At 38.7% G+C, this 22,862-nt stretch overlaps 1 protein-coding gene across 4 annotated transcripts in view; it reads right to left on the bottom strand.

Annotated features, from left to right (window-relative positions):
* LOC148869840 (RNA-binding (RRM/RBD/RNP motifs) family protein) overlaps positions 1–20,861 on the bottom strand; it is a 31,443-nt gene extending 10,582 nt beyond the window's left edge. For 2 of the 4 annotated variants that reach the window (XM_088973267.1, XM_088973269.1), the window contains exons 1-5: positions 20,663–20,830; positions 20,437–20,575; positions 16,509–18,057; positions 16,260–16,397; positions 1,174–1,248 (exon numbers count right to left, since the gene is read on the bottom strand). In XM_088973267.1, coding sequence (XP_088829393.1) covers positions 1,174–1,248; positions 16,260–16,397; positions 16,509–17,945 — 1,650 coding nt within the window. In that variant the 5' untranslated portion in view covers positions 17,946–18,057; positions 20,437–20,575; positions 20,663–20,830. Of the gene's footprint in view, positions 1–1,173; positions 1,249–16,259; positions 16,398–16,508; positions 18,058–20,436; positions 20,576–20,662 lie in introns of all 4 variants that reach the window. The other 2 variants (XM_088973270.1, XM_088973268.1) reach the window with 2 other exon arrangements.
* Between the last annotated feature and the right edge of the window lie 2,001 nt (positions 20,862–22,862).

Here is a 22,862-nt window from a genome sequence, read left to right as displayed (position 1 = left end):
AAGAAACACCATAGATGTTGAAGCTCCCCTTTCCCTGTTCCATCCTTGATTAATTGAACAGTTTTCTTATTCATTGAAATGGGTTTGCATCTCCTACAAATCCCAATACACAGCTATGGTTTTGAGCTCCATATCTGCTTTTCTTCCAAACCCTTTCAAAACTGTTCTGCACAGGCCACCTCTCTTGGATGAATTGAGCTTTCACATGCCTCCAAAGGTGGAAGATATTATTTGGTGGGTGATCCAGAAGACAAATTGATGTAACTCAATGATAGGAAACATAGGATTCATAGACAAAATGTATAGGATCAGAATTGTGTCCTGGCAAGATGGAAGCATAGGATCACATTTTTTTAGCTAACAAGCATAGGATCTCAATTAATGCGTAAAAAAGTTCATTATCCAATGCTGGTCTTAGTTATCTGGGGTTTTGGGACAGGTAAACTGGATATGGTCCTAACCTTTGGCATTTTTTGCACAAAGTGGCCACCCCTAGACTCAAACCTGCATTCTCATACATGCCAACCTAAGATTTAACCATTGCACCAAATAATGGTCGTTAATGCATAGAGGATTGCAAATAATTATTTAGCTTCATTTAAATGGTATCTCTGTGTTTGAGAAATTCCCAATTGTACAGAAATCTTCTGGTATCATGTCTTTCAAGAAGCATAGATTTTCCCATAAACTTAACATTAACTTCAAAATCTTTAAGGGAAAAGCACTAAATGTGTCACTGCAAAATTCACATACAAAATGCATAAATAAATAGTAGCATCAACGTAAGATAAGAACATAAGAAAGTTCATTTAACACAGCTTCCTCTGTTTAAACAGTGCTCTTCATAATAGATAGTAAGTTGACGCCACCAAGAAGCAATATGCTGACTATAACAGGTTAACCAATTTATCACAGTTAGTCTATTTTATAAAGTTATAGAGGCTCATTGTTGAATACTTGTACAAAATTATTATGGTCATGAAGCTTCATTCAAAATTTTATTCCAAACCAGAAGAAACTATGAAAATATCATAATGGGAAACACCTTTATTTTTGGTTCTTTCTTTTGGGAGGTAGAAGCAAGAAAGATGACAAAAGCATTTAGTTTTGAGCCTACTTAACAGTTTAGATATGCTATGAACATCGGCATACTTACAGAATGTTGTTTCATACCTTGTGTGGGGAATCCTTTACAATGTCAGATATGGCATCAGCTGAGGTGGCCACTGGTTTCTGTGGGACTCCAGTCTGCATGAAAATAGCAACTGTCTGAAAACCTGCTACATGAATAATAACCACAATTCACCTCAGAAACCAAAAAGTACTAGTTGAAAATGAATGCTATGTGAACCAAATTTGCTTCTGTGACATGACAAAAACAAAGGCAATAAAAGCAAACAATCAACACAATGGAAAAAAAAAATGACGAAAAAGCAAAAACCAAACAATCTATCAATAATTTGGCATTGAACACTGAAGGCCTGCAATCCACAAGTGAACTTTTGATGTAGAAAAGAAATATAATGATATATGAAAAGAAATATAGAAATAATACTCAAATAAGTACACATTATATCAGTATATGCATGAAAATCTACATTAAAAATTGGAACAGGAATAAAAAAAATGTGAACTGAGGAAGAGTGTGGATTCCACTGGTCACAGATATCAATAAAAACCAGCCTGATGAAGGAATATGACCTACCTCATCGAAGACATTCTTTTTTTTGGGAAAGTTAGACATTCTTTTTTTTTGGAAAGTTAATAATAATTGCATTTAGAAAGTAAGAAAAGTAGAGGTTACAAGATAATAGCAACCTTAGAAAGAATATCAGAACTGATACCAATCCATGATTAAACATGCTTCCGCATCAAACTCCCACTATATGAAAAGGAGCCCCCCACTCTTGGTCGCATTAATCTATTTGCATTACCATTGATCTCCATTTTAAGGAAAACACTAAAGTATTTAATTAATGAAAAGCATCAAATTACAAAAGGTGATCCCTGTACAAAGATGATCCCCAAGCGACCTTATCCCCTTTGCTCAACCAAGCACCAAGGAGGCTCTTAACATCACCTGGAAAACACAACTCCACCTCAAACAGATTCAACATACTTACCCAGACCCTGTAGGCAAAACTGCAATGCACTAACAAGTGATCTATTGTTTCCATGCACCTGCAGCATAGGACACAATCAGTATCATCCACCTCTATGACTCTTCTGATTAAGTTCTCTGTTGTTAAAATTTTATCTATTGCTGCAGTCCACACAAAGAAAGACATTTTGGATGGGCCATGGGACATTCTTGTACCACATCCTTAAGCTTTGGAAAATTTCTGACCTCTTCCTTTGTCAACCTGCTGTAAAAAGATTTAACAGTAAAATCCCCCCCCCCTTTTTCAAGTAATCACACCTTCCTCTCCTCCCTTTGCTTGTTACCCCTTAAGTCCAGATTCACATTGTCACTTCCAAACAGTTCAGATTCCTTCAAAACTGGGGATTCCAAATTATAGAAACATTCTATTCCACCATACAATCAGCCACCATTGCGTCTTTAATTCTTTATTTGCAGCAATATCAAACGGATCTGGGTAAAAATCTTTTTTTTTATTAAAGACTAAATAAGAACTATTATAGGATACAGCATAAAATATCCATATAGAGGCACGAGTTGCAGCCTCAAAGGCAAAACAAGTTTACAATTGAGCCCAGAATAAGTGATCCCTATGCACCCCTTGCTTTGCCAGAAAGTCTGCCTGTCCATTAGCTGATCTCCTCTCCCACTGAATTCTCACTAAAATGTTGGAAGTTAGACATTTGAATCTTCTCACTAAAATGTTGGAAGTTAGACATTTGAATCTTCTCATCACCCCCCCTAAAGGATTAAGCTACTGTCTCCAGCTCCTTCAACCATCCAACCACCAGTTTAGAATCACCTTCAATCAGCAATCTCCCAAAGTTCAGCTCCTTAGCAATCTGTGCTCCCTGTAGAACTGCTTGAACCTCTGCAATAACCACATTCCCAATTCCAATTGGACCAGAGAACAAGGCAACAATCTGACCCTCTGCATTCCTAAAGACTCCTCCAATACCAGAAGGCCCAAGATTACCAAGGTTGCTATCATCAAAGTTTAGTTTGATAGTCTTCTTCAGGGAGCTTCCAATCTGATACAAGCTTGTTATTAACCAAGGAAGGTTTTGCAGCTAAAATTTCTCCAAAGATCATCAAAGAACTCTCTGACCATTCCCTACATCATATTTTACTCCCCTAATGAAATGCAAGTAAACTTTCTGAATTCCATTCCACAGTGAACACCCATAGGATGAACTTGCCACCCCTACATCCCACTCACTACTACTAAAGCCATATTTGGCAACTACTACCTCTCTGCACAAACACCCAGGCTAATCACTGAACCTCCACATCCACTTGCCCACAAGAACAACACTCATCTCCTTTAACTTCCTTATCCCCACTCCACCCCGCATTCTTTGCTTTACACACTTCCTTCCATCCTACCAAATGGAATTTGACTTACAATTGTCCCCCAAAGGCATACCCTAATATTTAGTAGGTAATTTGCCAACCTTTCACCCCAACTCATTGGCCCATTCTTCCAAATCTTCCACTTCCCCTACTGGCATTACCTCACATTTCATGTTTATTTTTAACCCCATAACCACTTCATACCATCTCAAAACAGCTTTGATGTTCCAGAACTACTTAAGAGAAGCATCGCAAAAAAAATTAAAAATAAAAGTAAAAATGAAGTATCATTACTATCATCTGCAAACTGCAATCATGGCACCTCTAAGACCGCTCCACCCACCTTGAAACCTTCAAACAAACCCCCTGTGCATGCCCTTTTCACCATTCTGCTTAGAGCTTCGGGTAGACAAATGAACAGCATGGATGACAAAGGATCACCCTGCTTGATGCCCTTGAACTCTGGAAATGTCTAAAGGAACTTACTTCCATTCACACTTTTATCAAGTTTCTCCACTTCTGCCCAAAGTTCATTCTCCTTAAAATACAATACAAGAAATTCCAGTTCACATGATCATACACCTACTCCAATATCAGACTGCACTGATCTCCATTTGAATCTACCTAATCTGATCCAAGCAACCAAGCATTGTCCCAATCTCTACAAACAGCACCCCCCAGTTCATTATCACTAACCAGATGTCAAGAATCAGACTCCAGCTGAGACCCTACCTCCATTTGTGTATTCACTTCATAGTTCATACAGAGGAACACCTGCAACACAACCCCCAACTTCAACAATCTTTTCTTGATTTGAAACCTAATTCCTTCTTTTGTTGTTAACCTTAAATTTCATTAATGAAATAAAATGAAATTTCTCTATTACTTATCAAAAAGGTAAAAGAAAACATCTCAATCTCCAGATAGGATAGAGAGAAAGACATTACAATCAGTTCTCTGTTGCTAACAACGATTATTTCAAAAATACAATACATTGGATTTATATCAATACGCGGCTCTGGTATTCCCCAACAAAGTTGGCCGGTTGGCCCCCGGTTACTCCATTTCTTTCAAGGGCATCAACTAAGATATTAGTTAATCTAGGCATCCATTTGAAGAAGCAGTTCAACTTGGATGCCAAAGATAATGCTTATCTAATCAACTGTTGGAGAACCCATGGGCCATCATTCTCCTCCATACAGCTGAGCATTTCCTTGCAATCCCCTTCCAAAATCAGGTTCAACCATCCTAAAGAATCAACTAGTTTTAGGCCTTGAAGAAGTACAAGAATCTCAGCTCTCAAAGAATTTCCAATCCAGTGAAACTCATGACAACATCTCCATGATGATCTCCAACTGCACTCCCTATTCCTTAATGTTCCAGATTGCAAGACCCATCACAATTTAGGTTCAAGCCATCTCCTAGGCTGTCCAAATGGTGTTGATGTGGTTTTGTTCATGGACACACCTTACCATTCATGCCCAACCTCTTACAACATCATCCATGGAAGGCCCTCAAGCTCTTTTCCCATTGCCACTCAATGAGCAGTTTTACCCATGCAATTTTCTCTGATTGTGTTTTCGTCTTTGGCCTTGTTGTCAAAAATTCTTGCAGACAGAATTCATACTGTGGGTCTGCTAGAAGAAGGGAAAGGATGTTAACTCCTTGTGCAGCCTTTGTGGTGTGACACCTGAGTCAGCCAGCCATCTGCTCATCCATTGTCCTTTCACCCATGCAATTTGGAGCTACTTTCTAAAGCTTTCCCAAAGACAATTGATAGTCCCTCAAAACATTGCAGGTTTACTATCTTCCTGGAGGGTGTCGAGATTTTCTGTTAAGGGGAAATTCCTTTGGGATCAGTTGCCTTTTGCTGTATGATGGAGTCTTTGGAGGGAGCAGAACAGCAGGGTTTTTCAGGGGAAAAGTTCCGCGGAGGAGATGATTTGTAAAATTGAATGGACACTCATACACTGGGATAGAGCATTACACCATCTTCTTGGAGTAGATCTTGGTGATTTTAAGGATGACTGGATCTCTATTATTTGTTTGTTGAGATATGATCGGCTTTTTGTACATACAATACTTACATATCATACATATATAGCAATTTGTAAATTTTCTGAGGGCACCTTGCTCTATTTTGCAGCAATACAATACATTTTACCATCTATAAAAAAAATGGAGTGAGTCCACCTGAAACTCCATGCATGAGAAAAGAGATAAATGGACTATTTAGGGCATTAAAGAAAGATTTGCAAGAAAAATGGCCCAAGGTCAATCACTCAATTGACCATACCTTCTTGTCTTGGGCCTCAAGGAGAAGGCAGACTTGTTTGAGTAGATCAATTAAATGGATGACCTCTTCACCATCAACATCCCTAAGACCCCCTCCAAAACCAAAAGGATAAATTACAAAGACCCCCTGCAAGGTGCCAACCAGTTGGTTGGTAAGATCTCCTGCTGGCCATAGCGGAGACTTGGGGTCAAATCCTGCCTGCACCTGGGTTGGGGGGCTATGGGTTGGGGGATGGGCTACCCCCCAGGGCCCTTCAAAAGATATCAAAAAAGACCCCCTGTACTATAGGGTCAGTGACAATTAACCCCCTGAAGTTTCATTTGTGACAAAGTCCCCCCTGAAGTTTAACTTTGCAACAAATACCCCAGTACCCCACTAGCCATTAAGTGAGGTGACTGAATGTGCTAAAACTACCAAAATACCCACCTGAACTTTCCTTATTTTCTTTTTCTTGTTCTTTTCTCTTAAACCCTAATTGACCCAAAAATATCCCCATTTTCTCCAAATGAAACCAGCTAAAATAACAAGGATCATTTCACTGACATAGAAAAACAAGTTTCTTTAAATTCTAAATTCATTTAACTGACATGAGCATCCTTCTTCATCTTAAAATATAAAAATTATCCACTCCTTTCTCCAATAAATCAAGAAAAACCAAATGAAACCTTAAATTTATATCCATAGAAAAAAAAACCTGTACTATTTCATCTGAATATTGAATCCAGAAAGAAATCTGCAAGGACCTATTAGAGCATCCGAGATGATTTCAATATTATATTTAGAAAACTAATCAAATCATAAATCATTCAAATAAATAAGAAAAGGTCATTTGGGGATTTGAAAAAATTTACACAACTGAATGAGAATCTTTTTTGAAATTCACTGACGGAACTCTAATAGAGGTGGTATTTGTTGCAAATGAAAGTTGAGGGGGGTAATTGTCACTGACCCCATAGTACAGGGGGTTCTCTTTGTAATTTACCCAAACCAAAATCCCAAGATAACCCAAGGTTGTGATGTGCACAAATCTTGTTTTTGTAAGTTGTTAAGGCATATAGTCTGCCAAAAAAAAGTGGGTAGAAACGATAATCACCCCAGATTTTCCAATCTCTGATAACACAAAAGCCAATGCCTAAGACAGTACCATACCATCCTCCTTCCGAACACACTTCTCTTTTGTCCTGTTAAATCCTGTACCTTGAGACCTGCATGGAACTGTCTTGCAACCTTGACTTTAATTGGAGCTTATGGTTACCTCTGCCAGTTTTTTTGAAGAATCAAAAGAAAATTTATTAAAGAGAAAAAAAGATTACAGCAGAAGTTGATAAGGCATCACCTAGAGCAAGAAGCATCCATGGGAAATCCAAACAGGCCTAAGAAAACTGCACTCACAAGCAAAATAAAACCCAAACAGATTCCATAAAAAAGAAACCCTATACGAGACCCCATTAAAGTAGAAACCACCGCCCAACTCAAAACAAAAGCAGAGCCGATCTAGCTGCCAACATCAGTCTTCATCTGTAAACTCATCCTCTTGATTTGTGAACTCATCGTCCCAGACCTTGCTCCCTTTCAACTGTGCTTTGGTCTTCAATTTCTCTTCCTCTTTTTTTCTTTCAAATTCTTCAAAATCCCACCTAGCAAATTCCTCACCACCCTAGAAACATAAACCCAAGCTTTTCCCAATTGTGACCTCCCTATCAACTAATTTTTTGATAGTCACCTTACCTGTAGCTTTATCAGCATTTTCATTCTCCTGTAGTAGCTGCATTGCACCAGATTCCGATTCAGCATTAATAACCTTATTGGCATGTTGTTCCTTCACGAAAGGGGGGTCAGTGGTTGATCTTGCACTGTTGCCCCCCTATGATCAGTACTAGGTGCCCCATTAACCCTCACTCTTTTCCTTCTGTACACCCATCTATATTTCTTAGTAGGTCCTGCCCCTGCCAAAACCTTTATCACATGAACTATATTGTGAGTTCTCAAATTGCGCGATTTCTTGTTAATTATCACACCATTCTGATCTTCCTTCTCTTCCATTTTGCTCCTTCGACCCAGATCTACACCTAGCCTTCCAATCTCAACCTCCAGATAAAATAAGCCATCTTCATCCTGACTTTCAGCCTGTCCACCGGAAGAATCATCAACAGCTAAGTCTTCCTTTCCTCCATCATTGCCTTCGGTTTCTGACTCAGCAACGATACTGGCAATCTCTTTCCTAGTAGTTGCCCCCCCTTTCCAAATTCTCCAACGGGAGTTGTCTCTTCTGCATGTGAAGAATCTGGACATTCCAAGTCATACCTATCTTCTGAGGACATCAAACTTAAGATCTCAGACTCATAGGGAACACAATTCTCGTTGGAACCCCTCCTGACCTCAGAGTAGCATCCGGCATCACCAAACACTGACAAGAGAGGACTGTTGATAAGAGTCTCTACAATGTCAATGACAAACCTTTTCTTATCGCATTTGTCAAACCTAGGAATCACCTAGACCCACCTCTCCTCCTCTCTTTTTCTAATCTCAAACAAGATAATTCTTCTCATCCCTCCCTTTCTTTTCAAGTCAGATTTTTTGGGCCTCAGAGGCTTCCGCTCATTTTCTTTTCTATGCGTGGACAGAACTTCCTTCCTACGAATTTGCAAATCTTTCTTCGCATCTTTAATACCAGTCAAAAATTCCAGGCCAGATTTCTTAATTGAAAGATTCAAAGGCTGATTTACCTCACCAAACTTGTCATCACCCTCTGGCCCTTGTGGAGACACTTCTACAACCTCAATCTCTGAATCACCAGGGACCTTGCCTTGAGTTGAATAAGAGGATTTAAATCCCCTTTGCCTTTAAGATCCCCTCAAAGATCTTTCCTTTCGAGACAAGTGCCTATAATCTTCTCCAAGAAACAACTCCGCTTCACCCTCAAAAAAAAAAAGACCTGGTTCGGATCCTCCCTGGTTTAAAGGGCCTTGTGGACACAAGTTGACGTGGCTCCACCCTTAATGATCTCCACGTAACACTTTGATCTCCACTTTCCAAAAAATTTGAGTTATTGACATTCTTATCCAAAGACTTACCGACTAACCCGCATGGAGTTTCTTCATCTTCATTCGGCATCTAGACATTATTCAAGACCTTTTGGCTCGAACTCTTTTTTCCACATGTAACACAACCTTCAACGATGTCAACATCTTCCTTGGAACCTTTCACCCATAGAGTCGTTTCACCTTCCAACAGAACCCAAACCTTAAGCCAGCAACCATTAATGAGCATCTCTACGCATCTAGGAACTTCTTCGAGCTTCAGACCCTCGACCCTTACTCTTGTTGCATGAAGATCTCCCTTAGAACCTTTCATCCATAGAGTCGTTTCACCTTCCAACAGAATCCAAACCTTAAGCCAGCAACCATTAATGAGCATCTCTACACATCTAGGAACTTCTTCGAGCTTTAGACTTTCGACCCTCACTCTTGTTGCATGAAGATCTTGGAGATTAAAGGCTATCAGCAAACCACCTAAAACTTGGATCAATTTTACCAGAGTTTCCTCATTCCAATAGTTGAAGGGAAGCCCTACCAACTGGACCTCGAGAGGACATTCTAAGATGTTATTCTGTTTACAAGACGCAAACCATTTCTCTACCCTTACTCTTCCAACTAGAGTTTCCACCATCTCAGCACTTGGGATCACTACTTCTTCGCCAGCTCCATATAACAAAGCCTTTGAGTCATCAAAAGGTTTAACTTTAGCGGTACCTTTTATATTAAATCTCTTTGCAACCGCCCCTACAACATTCTCCCAATCTTCGACTCTTTTGGCTGTAGTCAGAATCAAGTTCTTCTCCCATTCTCCTTCCGCTACATCTAAGAGCAATCTTCAACTTCTAGAGTCACTGCAAACTATGGCTTGAGGTCCTTTAAAGCTTTGTTCTTCTTCCTTCAAGTTATCTCTGTAGCTCTGCTTAGCACAGCTTTCTAAGTCACCGCGAAGATTTGAGCTGTCTTCTATCTACACTTGTAGAAACTCATGTAGGGCCTCTGTGAACATTCTCCATCCTACTCTCTCTACCCTCTGGCACACGCACCATGTGTTTTCTATTGTCATCACCAACTTTCATAATCACTACGAACCAACCCTTTGTATTTCTTCTCAACTCAACTTCATAACTCTTCCCATCTACTGTTACTTCGCTCTTCTAGCCTAATTTTTTAACAGAGAGAATCGTCCCATCCAATAAACCCTTCAGCCATATAATCACTTTCTAGACCACAAAAATGGTGGCTCTATTTTCTTCTTTGATTTTTAACCATTCCTTACCCTCATATCTACCTTTTTCGAAACAGAAACTTTTGGCTTAAATTTTCACTTCCTTTCTCCAGATCCCCATCATGGAGATGGCTATTGGGTATAAAGACTTAATGCAAACAGAAACAAAACCATTAATGGAAAGCCAAATTTGTTATGGGAACTGCTCATTTCAAATACTGGGTATTCTCTGTTTGATGGATTTGCATTCCATTCTCATTATAGATATTGGGTAATCACCAATACCCACTCATCATCTCTACCAACTACCCCCACTTTTAAGATTACAATCCTTCCTTTATCAAGAAAATCTTCCATACACAATTCCCCCCATTTTTGTTCCACCATCAACCGCATGTCTCTCCACAACAAATTGACTTCAATTGTCACCCTACTTTCATTAATTTCACGAGAAAAACTGAGCACAATGAAGGATGGGATGAGGGAAAGATTCATAGCTTCCATGAGGATCCTTGCAAGTCGCAACCTGTAATCGATGCTAAGAATTACAGCAAGTATCAATATGATATAACCCAGAAATTTGACACGCAATTCACAGACTTACAGCAGCGTTCACGCACTCTAACATCAACAAAAGAGACTAGTATTCATTCAGCAGAAAACATTAACAGTTGGTCGGTTCTTCGAGAGACCGCCAGCTCTCCCAAAAACTCTTCTTTTTTCATAACTGCCATAGCTATAAATGCCCCAAGACTCTCCTTATTCCCTCCAGCTATAATTGTCCTCATGTGATTAATTGTTCAATTATTTCCCCCCCTTAGCTGATTGTTGACCTTTCCTCTTCCTGGCATACACAGACTTACAGCAGCGTTCACACACTCTAACATCAACAAAAGAGACTAGTATTCATTCAGCGGAAAACATTAACAATTGGTCGGTTCTTCGAGAGACCGCCGGCTCTCCCAAAAACTCTTCTTTTTTCATAAATGCCATAGCTATAAATGCCCCAAGACTCTCCTTATTCCCTCCAGCTATAATTGCCCTCATGTGATTAATTGTTCAATTATTTCCCCCCCTTAGCTAATTGTTGACCTTTCCTCTTCCTGGCATACGTAAGGTTAAATGGGGCCTATCATTACCCGCCGCCCAAAGTCTAACCTTGTCCTCAAGGTTAAAATGAGGAAACTAGTCTCGAAAAAGGCTCCCAAGAATCTTCAAAATCAGAGGTCCTACTAATGAATAAGCACTTCCAACCAGTAACTCCAGGCATAGTGGATGGACACACACCGAGCACAGCAGCAAGATAATGGAGCTTTGCAACTCTTCCAGTCTCTGAATAAAATTCCTTCTTTCTTTGAAAGCTAGACCTTTTCAATCTCTTGACTGCTACCCTTGTTCCATCAGGTAAAAGCCCACACTATATGTGCCACCAGTCTTGGCATTTCCAACAAGACGGTTACCTTCACTGAAATTCTTTGTAATTGGCCTCAGTTCCTCAATGCTGAAGACTTTCCATGATGGGGTAACTGATGCAAATGTTGATGGATTAGATGCTCTGCGAGACCTTCTGCGCCTCTTGCTCCTCCTGTATGCAAGCAACCAAATTACAACAGCCAAAGTTGGGCAAAGGATCATCCCACTAACAGCTGCAAGGATGATAAGATACTCCTTGTGGCGGCGCAAGTGGTAGCATTTGTTCTCTATATCAAGCATACAGATGAACTCATGAGAGTTGTTGCATCTCTCACCCACAAGGGTTGGCTGGCCATTAGTCACCGATGTATAGGTATTGATTAGATTAATGCCTTAGCATGATGAATTGGAGCCATTGGAGTGAAATGGTGCCCCAGGGGAGATGGACTCATTCCAATGTGTTGCATTGTTAGACCACTTCCAACTAAAACCACCTGTAGAATTGAAGCCTCTTGTATTAGTGCAGAGTTTTCCAGCAAAACTTAGTTCCTTGGTTGATGTCAGTGTTGCCAAGTGCCCATTATAATCCCTACATCAGGACTCTGATTCATCCCAATAACTGGAGTTTTCTATCAGCTCAAAACACTTGCTCTTATTCGGACTGATTACCGGTAGGTCTCGTAGGGGAGCAGAGAGCACCTCTAATTGGCGACGATATTCCTTAACAGTAGAAGATTGATGTAACGAGAAGAGTTGCTCCTGTAAATTACCCTCCTGAGTCGATCGAAAACGTTCAAGGAGGAGCTCTTTGAATTTTGTCCAACCACGAAAAGGTCGCAGACCATCTTCCCAATAATACCACGCCAATGCATCGCCCTCTAAACAGACAACTGCAGCTCACAGACGCTCTGTTGGAAACAAGCCATTAATCCCAAAATAGCGCTCCGCGCGAAAAAGCCAACCGTCTGGATTTTCCCCATCAAAGATAGATGACTCCAACTTCCGAGGAAGTGAATCAGAAGTATGTTCCAGGACTGATATTGAAGAAGACGTCAGGAAAGCTGCACTCTTCCCTTTGTCAACCGCACGACTCGATGCGACTAAAGGGGGAGCAATGTTAGTTGTAGACAAAGGAGAAGAAGAGACCTGTTGATGAAGCAACAGATCAAAACGTCTTACCAGATCTCGAACGCCTCTCTCCAGAGATCGGACAGAGCTCTCCAGAGACGAGATCTTCAAAAGTCCAGCTGCTACCTTATCCGGATCGAGACGTTGAAAATCATTACGTAAGCCATCCATCTCCAGATGAAAATTAGAATGCTGAGAAGGCAAGCGTTCTTCAAATCCCTCCACCTGCAAAGCCACTTCCTAAACTGTCACCATGGCCGAGGAAAGATGGGCTCTGATACCACTGATATGACCCAGAAATTTGACACGCAGTTCACAGACTTACAGCAGCGTTCACACACTCGAACATCAACAAAAGAGACTAGTATTCATTCAGCAGAAAACATTAACAGTTGGTCGGTTCTTCGAGAGACCGTCGGCTCTCCCAAACACTCACAATATTCTTTACTCAAAGAAAAAACATACCACCCCCTATTCCCAAAGCCCCTTCTTATACTCTTCTGATAGCATAACTGACTCCCTCTATAAATGCCCAGCTGGCCTAGTTATAAATGCCCAAAAACTCTTCTTTTTTCATAACTGACATAGCTATAAATGCCCCAAGACTCTCCTTATTCCCTCCAGCTATAATTGCCCTCAGTGATTAATTGTTCGATTATTCCCCCCCCCCCTTAGCTGATTGTTGACCTTTCCTCTTCCTGGCATACGTAAGGTTAATTGGGGCCTATCACGATACAGAGAAATATCCTGCAAGCATCTCTATTGCACAGAATGTCCAAAAACACCATTTAAGAAAGCAGGATACCAGCAACATAAATCCATAGAGTTCCTTTTAGGTCAACTTTTTAAAAGAACTAAATGGAGGGATCCATCACCCATTCCTCAATGCTGGTCTACAAAATTGGCAGTTTTTTTTATGAATGCAAAATTGACAGTTTGTCACTGAAAACACTATAAGTTTCCTCTTTGTTTGACAACAGGAACAAACCTCCAACTAGCCTCCTCACCTCAACTGGGTTAGTAGTATTCATTGCTTACTTTCCCAATTTGCAACCTCATTTTCAGTTGGATTAGCTTTCATGAAATAACAAACCCTAACAGTTTGAATAATCTCTGCTGCAATGTTCATAAATTTGCAACTTTCACATGGCAAACCACAGCTTTTGCCAAACCCATCTTTCCTCTTAGACGGTTTGGTCTTTTAGGTTTTGTCATCGTGTCCTTGAGGACTTGGCATCTTCTTATATTTCCATTTCCTGCTTCTTGATTTTCCTAAAAGGTTTCTTGTTACTAATCAAAAGAAAGCCTTATTGGTTATCGAGGCAATTCAAGAAAATGTTTCAAACATCAAAATAATAATCCTAGTTTGATATTTTCACGAGTTAAGCATCATTATTTGGGATCAGCTAAAGAATTCCTTAATTCCAATTATTTTTAGATCAACCACACAAATCTTGTCCAGACATTATGCCCTATCAAGAGCTATGTTTTCTGTCAAATTTTTTGTCTTTAGTTCATTTCTTTCCACTACAGCTACATTTTCTTTTGTCTTTCCCTTGCCTCTTTAGAGCTTTCTACTTGCACCAAGTCTCTCCTCATTGCTGCAATCATTGATCATCAATGGACATGATAAAACCACCTTGGTCATCTTTCCCTCCTCTTATCACCAGTTGGAGCTACTCCTAAGTCCTCCATAATATGCTTGTTTCTAATTCTGTCCTTTCAAGTCTTGCCACTCATCAATCATAGCCAAGGTTCAAAGTAACGATACACCCCAATATGGCAGAATGGGTGTATATTGGTACTTTGTACCGCAAGCTTCCTTTTTTTAAATTTCTTTTTCAAAAATAAGGCTAAGGGGTAAGTTTAAGTATGGAGTATTAACATATAAAACAGAGGATTTTGGGACTAGCCTTAAAAAAGGCTTATTGGCACCCTGCCAATACAATACGATACGCCTGATACAGAGCATATCATGTTGATACTTTGAACCTTGATCATAACATCTACATCTCAGCTACACTCTATTACATATAGCATTCCTGGTCTTATAGTTATGTTATAATTTTTTTTTCTTTTAGTTACATTGGTATACAATTGTCATATAGAAATTACATATTAGTCACTGTTGGTAAAAAAGTAGGACAGGAGTGTTCTTGCATAATGAAGAGAAAAGACTAAACTACGTTGTTGCCCACTAACGTAGATCCTAACAGATTCTATAGTATCCCTCCATTGTTCTATCTTTGAATTCAGCCCATTTGTAGTCCTATCATCAATAATAAATCATTAGCAGATAAAGATGGAACCATCACTACCTTGTAACTGCATCTTTGTCAAGAAAAACTCGAGCCACTAAACAATGGACACCGCATGAGGGATACATTAAACTAAACTTTGATGGAAATACTTTTGGCAACCCTGAGCCATCAGGAATGGGGGGGTGTTTTTAGAGAGATGGAAACACATTGCCTTGTTCGCAGGTCCGATAGGTGTTGGAGACCCCACACGGGCTGAACTTCAAGTTGCAATCCAAGGATTATACAGGGCTAAATGAATCTAAATATGTTGATTATAGAAGATGACTCCAAAGTTGTAACACAATGGCTAAAATATACTGATAAAACAGTGGGGGTACAGGAATGATTTAAGGCAGCTCAAATGGCTAGCAAGGAATACACAGATAAAGATCAATTGTGTGCCTAGATCTGCAAATGGGTTATCTGGCCAAGCAAGGGATCTACTAGGAATCAATTGTACTCGGCTCAATTGTAATTTTTCTTTATTTTTTCTTTTTAACATGGGCTGATTGTAAAACTACATCTTTCTGAGATCTTAATAAAACTTTTTTTCAGTTACTCGTCAAAAAAAATAAATAATTAGCAGATGAAACACATAATACACATGGAACCCCCTGTAAAAATATTGTCTCTTTATTTTTTGTACTCTATTTTCTTAGTAAAGTTTCTTTAATCAGTTACTGATCTAAACAATATTTATATTTTGATTGCAGTACCTCAATGAGGACATATTTTGGGTTAATATTATTAATAAAAATGGGAAGCAATCTCTGTGTATTTCATTATTGATCATTATTACTAAAATTCTATTACTTGTCAAAAGAATATAAATTCTATTACTGAAGAACCCTAGCAAGAATCACAAACTTGGAACTTTCTTCTTTTCACATTCACTATCAGACATCAGAACTTGTACGTGGAAACAATCAGAGCATTTTGATGAGATAAGCTGAGTGGGAAGCAATTATCTTTTCAAAAGTTAAAAACTTAGATTCTATTTGACATAATAGAATCTTATGAACCAAATATTTACGTTAATCAAAAAACACTTACCACCTAACGAAGGATTTTATGTTTTAAGAACTTAAAGATAGACAGAAATCATTTGAGTTGCACAAAAGATGACGCAAATACATTTTTAATCTAAAATTTAACACCAATTCTAATATTACAATTATATCCATCAACCCATGACTTGGAAAATCCAAGAAAATTTTGTGACAAGTCTAAGATGATATCCACCATTCCCAAAATATTTATCTCTCTGGAGCAAAGATATTGAATATAAATATGAAAGAAGGGAAACAAGCAATGAGGCTTCTGCAAAGAAGAATTGTAGAGATGCAAACATAATTAGCAATCTTACTGCTGCTTCAACAAAGTCTTTGGGGCGTCTGATTTTTAGGATAGAGCCTGAGAAAAATCTTCCATCAAAAGAAAGAGCTGCTGTGGCATCTTCTGCTGTAAGAAATTCCAAAATAGCATGGCCCTTTTCTTTGTTTATCTGCAGTTGAAACATGTAATAAGGATAATAGGCATGCCAAATGCCAGATAGAAACGACAAGCATGATCCTGACCAAGTTCATTGTGTATACAGGATAAATCAGTCACTTACAATACAACTTATGCATGGCTGAGTTCCTTGGATATGGTTAACACCTGAAGACAGCAGAAAACCATTTACACATTCAATTACAGCTTTATCAGAGGCTGAGGCCGGTACATTTTCTACATAAAGTCTTCTCATAGGTCGGGTTGCTTGTGTAAGTTGAATTGAGTCAATGGATTCAGTTTTGGTCATTGATAATGTATTTGGAGAAACTCCAGAAAGGGCTCTTGCCACATTTGATGTTGCTTGAACAACATTTGGCAGCTCTATATTTGTTGTTACAGTTTGATTTGAAGACTGAAAATTAACTAGCAAGGAACCAGCAGATGCATTGTCTGTATCCTTAGGTGGAAGATCCCATCCAACAGTTTTCCTCTCTGGTGACCTGACAGTTGGTGAAGGAGTCTTAGCAGCTGCCTCAGTTCTTCGCTTCCGGGGTGAATAGCCACCAAGCCCACTTGTAGAACCACCATGTCGACGATGGTGGCTACTTGGATATCCATTGTTTGATGTCCTATGCCTATCTGCATCAGAATGCTGTTTTCTTGGCCTGTCCTTGGAAGAATTAAATGAGGAATCCCCATGCTCCTGCCCATGATAAGATGAACGCTTGTGTGACCTGGGTGAAAGTGAATGAGACCTCCTGTCTCTATCCCTATCATGTTCACGACTCCTTGACCTCCTTCGTTTCTGCCTGCCTTCATCATAACGGGACTGAGATGACTCTTTCCTGCCCTTTCTTTCTGAAGGTTCTGATGAATCATGCCATTTGCCAGAATCATATTTCTTTACATCACTCCCATTTATATCCGACCTTTTCTTCTCATCATCTCCTGTCCGTTGCTTTCTTTTGGTTTCTCTTTCAGATTTTCCTCTATCTCTGTCTGAATATTTGTCCTTCACTGTTGTATTCTTGGAATGCCTCTTCTCAGATTCATCTTCAAAATAATCCCTCATTCGGTCATAACTTCTGCTTTTGAGTTGACTCTGCTTTTCATTCTTGTCCCCTTTGGATCTACTGCCCATATTATTGTTGGATCTTGCTGACAATTTGTTTTCTATGTCATGACTCCCATCATCCTTATCTTTAAAGAGCTTACTTTTCTTTATGGGTGTATTTCCTTCTTGATTTTTTGAGATTCGCTTGGCAGTATCCTCTGAAGCATTCATAGCAATAGCATCCTTACTCCATTTGTAACCTCCAGCCGCTTCAGAATGAGTACTTTCAACATTATCTTTTGCTGATACTGATAGCTTCCCTAGCTCTCCAGTTCCCTCTTTGGCATCTGAAGTCGGTTTCTTGTTTTGCCTTCTTAGCATAATCTCCTCAAAGCTAAAAGGTCTTGTCCGAGCAGCAGTTCCTTCATTACAGTTATCTCTGGAAAGCTCATAATCTAAGCCGTATTTATCTTTTTGATGACTGATTCTACTCATTTTTTGCATCAAACAAATCCTAAACCATCAAAATCCAGTATTCCTGAAAAGAATGAAAGTACTCATTCAGCTAACCCAAATGTAATGCCTATTATCCATTTGTTTCAACAACGTCCAAACCCTACAATGGAAGCAACAGGTCAAAAAGGTCCTACGAATGTGAACAACAACTAGGCTCAAGAACATGAAAAAAGATGCAACAACCTTCAACAAAGCCATGGCAATAGCATCCATGTAGGTAAATTTGAAACAATTTGAAGGTGTCATATACAAAAACAAACCCAAAGCAAGAAAAGTTACTTTTTGAAAGTAAGCATCAAACTTGTTGGTAAACAAATCTTTATTAGAACACTATTTCAACGAAAAAGGGCATTTTACCTCCAGTTTGACTCTTATGTCATTTGGTTCAACACTACTTTACTCAGTGCTACAAGTAAACTTTTTATCTGTGGAACATCATTTTGCTCTCATTCTGAGTAAATTAACTAATCAGGTTTGTAAAAGACACTTTCAAGGTCTAGCAAAACAGGGGGTCACAAGAGATAAGATGTTTTGGGGTATAACATCAAGGGGAAATTGCAATTGACAGTCTTAGTGGTGGTTAGCCAAGGTTGGCTACCCATATAAATAGGCTTTGAACTTATATTTATCTTTTCCTCACAATTACTAAAGTTTTTAACAGTTATTAATTGAAAAAAAAAATGAAACTTTTGCTTACATCAAGAGGCAGTAGAATGGGAACTGCATGCTCTTGTTTTGGATCAAGAGATCTGCTCCCCCCCACTGTTGCTGTTTGTGCAATGAAACACAGTTTTTTTCCTATTTTTCTTGGTCTAACCCATCTGTTCTTCCCCCTCTTTGCACACACATAATGAATGACTATTTTCATTCTTGCACATGCTTGCATGTACATAATGTTAAAAAAACAATAAAAAAAGGATATTGCAACTAATTGGACACAAATGAGAAAGATAATAGGCATATGCACAAGAGTGAGTGAGAGAGGGAGAGAGAGGTGGCATGAGATCCACTTTTCTTTGGTAATGGAACGACTTCCCCTGGTTCCAGTGATTTAAAAAGTGCACCTAGTCACACAGCCAAGGCACATTTTAGAGTATGCACCTTGCCTAGGTCCAAGGTGCAGCACTTTCAAAAGGCGCATACCTAGTGCACCTGGTGCATTTTGTGCTTCAGCCCAGGCACACGCCTTTTGAAAATTTGTACATTTTTTCTGTTTTTTATGCTTAGCAGGTGGGCCGAGGACTCTCGCTCACCAAACCTCCGAAAACCCCATATTTTCTAAAATATTATTCATTCATCCTAATAAAAGATATTTTCAATAGACACTTAAAGTTATAAAAACTTTTTATAGGGATTAAAAATTTAAGACCCTAATGGACTTGTTTGGGCTTACTACAAAGGCGGCTCGTAGAGTCAAGAATGCATAATGTTTACCATCACATTAGCTATTTGAAGCAATCCAATTGGGAAAACAACAAAGAGATTAAGAGTTTACATGCTTGAATATGTTTTATATGTTACTCTTGATTTTATTTTTAAATTTCCATTTTAAATATGTTTTATATGTTATTTTTACATATTTTAATTTGAGATAATAGGTTTTTGAAACATTTATTTTAAATTTTAAGTTTATATTTTTAATTAATATTGTGTTTAATATTTTGCATTTTTCAATTTTGGCTTTTTTTGAATTTTTTACCACTTTTTGCATTTTTGCACCTTGCTTCAGAAAGGCATGTGTCTTGCCTCACACGGTCACACCTGAGGCACCAAATGGCCCTTGCACTTTTTTTGCACCTTGCGCTTTTAAAACACTGCCTAGTTCATTCCAATTCCCATCAAATGCCTGTCTACAAAATGTACAATGAAATATACAAGTATCTGTACACAAAATATCCTATCTATTTGAGTCCTATAAAAATTATCAAAAACCAAAACCAAGCTAGGGCTGCAAACGGATATTTGACAGTATCCTAATTCAATTCAATCAGACCGGTTTATAAATTCTCATATCCTTCAATTCGATTAAACAATTGGTTACCCAATTCGTATTGATTTGATTCCCTGAATTTATCTATGACCTACCTGCTACAGAAACGGTAAAATGATTTACATAGAATAGCAACAGAGCAATGTGTTGAAAATGAAGCCGACCAGATGAACTGGATTTAACCGAAAAAGGTCAAACAGATAATTGAACAAGAACGCTATATTTTTTTCTCCCACGTAAAAAAAAAAAAAAAAAAAAAAAAGAACATAAAGGAAATTTGAATAAGAAGAAGAAGAAGAAATTATTAAAATGAAGCAAACCATGGATTCAAGAGGAATAAACCCTCTTTCTGTGTTGGAGAGAAGAAGAAGAACAACCAAAAAAAAAACTTTTGAGCTTAAACGGATGGTTGAGCAGGGATGCTATATATCCCCCCCCCCCCCTTCAAAAATTAAAATAAAAAAAAAAAAACGATACAGGAAATTATACCTGGCTACAATCAAAATTACAGTGATTGGAGTAGCAGTCTTGGATATCCTATGGTGGGTAGAGGTCGTCCAAAGTTCGCAATGATGGTCTGAAGAACTAGTAACGTTAAAGCTCCTCTCCTGTTGTCACACCGATCAGTCTAACACCAAAAGGTAAAGTGAAAGATTAGGAACATAGGGTTTTGTCATGAACCAAAAAACGAAAGAATGAAAACAGAAGATTATACCTCTTCAACTCCTCGACCTCTTCTCACGTTCTTCTTAACCGGCGGTGACAGCGGTTCGTGGTGGTAGTGGTGGTGATGGTCGGTGTAACCTCCTCCGGAAAGAAGAAGCGGCGGCGGCAGTTGTCAGCTGTTGATCAAAACATGGCGTTACCATTAGGGATTGGCTTCTGTTTAGTTTTTCCTTTTTTTTCTGTAAATTAGAAAATCTTTCCGGATTTTCTGACAATATTATAAACCTCCATTATATTTTGATAGTGATAAAATCCTCCCAAAGTTTTAAAAAGTTTTGCAAATACCTCTTTATCAAAGGTGTAAAACGGGTCGTGCAGCCCTCCCCATGGATAATTTGGGGGGTCGACCTAGCATGGCCCACAACCCAAGCCCATGGGGGTTTGTGCCATGTCACGGACTTTGGGCGTGGGCCGAACCAGGACAGACTGGTTTTTTTTGTTGTTTTTGACATTTTTGATTTTTTTATTTCTTTGGTAAGTAAAACTAAAATATTTAACTTTCTTTTGAAAACTATTTGAAAAAATAAGAAATCTAATAAAAAATTTAAAAAAAAATACTTAACCAAATAAGAAGTAGACCTCTTCATGGGTCGAGCCGGCCTCTGGACGGGCTTGAGCATCAGTTTTAGCTCGCGGGCTTGACCTTGGGCCTAAACGCCCAGCTCAATTTTTTTCAAGCCGGGCTCGGGATTTGTCAAAAAAGCCCGGCCCGGCCCGACTTTTATATAGTTTAACCTTTAAACCCTAAAATCCTTCTATCTTCTAACTTGTCTTCTTTCTCATCCTCAGTTTCTCACTCTCAGACTCTCAGAACCGACAAACCCAAGCGCACCATTTTTCACTCTTCGAACTCAGGTATCGATGGCCGGCACCACTAGAACTAGGTCCTCTCTCTTTCTCTCTCTCTCTCTCCAACCAGCACCGTTTTCATCTTCTATCTTCTCATTTTCTTCTCATTCTTAGTTTTTCACTCTGAAACTCTTGGAACCAGTGAACCCAGGCGCACCGTTTTCACTCTGTGAACTTAAGCACTAGTGGCCTGTGCTACCAGAACTAAGTCGTCTCTCCCTCTCTCTCTCTCTCTCTCTCTCTCTCTCTAGTTAGCACCATTTTCATCTTCTATCTTCTCGCTTTCTCAGTTTTCATTCTCATTCTCAAACTCCCAGGAACCGGCAAATTAAGGCACCGATGCTCAGACTTCTAGGTTGGGCTTCGGGATTGGGCCCAAGTTGTAGGCCCGTTGGTTAGGATGGGCTCGGTTTCGGGCCTGAAAGTTTTTGTTAATGAAGAGCAAAAGCCCGGCCTAAGCTCAGCCCGACCCATGAATAGGCCTAATAAGAAGCCAAGGAAGCAAAAACTCAAAGTGAATAACAAATTGAAAGAAAATTAGGAATTTTATTTCATTTAAATTTGAATGATACAAAGCATACAATGGTTGGATGAATGAAATATGAAAATTGGAAAATAGAATAAATTAATAAAATATAAAAATACAATATAGTTACAAATTGAAAATAAAAAAAAAAATATGTTATTAAAAATATCAAATAAATTAAATAAAATTAAAACAAAATTTACAACAATTTGAAAAAATGATAACAACTATTGAGTATACAAAAAATATTGACTTCATCAAATTTTCCTATTGTCCTTGACTTTGATCATTGCTTTAGGTGAAACATCAAGTGTAGTGTCATTCCCTCCTTCTTGTAATCTATCTTCAGCATCTAGCCAATCTTTAAAGCAGATGCACGTCTATAGACTTTCATCATTCATGCAAGCTTTTCTTGTCATCCAACACCCTATTACCTGCACTAAAACAAAATTCTAATGGAATTGTAGACATTTGAGGGGTTAGTAGATCACATGCCATGGCGGTGAAAACTGGATAATTTTTTACATGTTCACTCCACCATGCTAAAATATTAAAATTATTTATTCCCTCCGAGGTGAAGGAAAAATCACCTAAAGTAGAAAATTTGCTTGTAAATAAAAATTAAGTTCAGTAAATGAACTTGTTGTCGAGGCAATGGATTTCTACCTCTTACTTATTAAATAATTTTTTTTCTTTTCCACTACTAGACTCAAGTTAAGAAGTGAAAGATGCAGTTGTACAAGTTGTAAAATTTTTATTATTCCATGTTACGTCATATTCATATAAACTATACATTTCAAATAATAAATTATTA

The sequence above is a fragment of the Nelumbo lutea genome, chromosome 2, assembly GCF_056320005.1.
Source record: "Nelumbo lutea isolate HS-2025 chromosome 2, American lotus-T2T, whole genome shotgun sequence".
Lineage (NCBI taxonomy): Eukaryota > Viridiplantae > Streptophyta > Magnoliopsida > Proteales > Nelumbonaceae > Nelumbo > Nelumbo lutea.
This window is presented reverse-complemented; position numbering and strand designations above follow the sequence as displayed.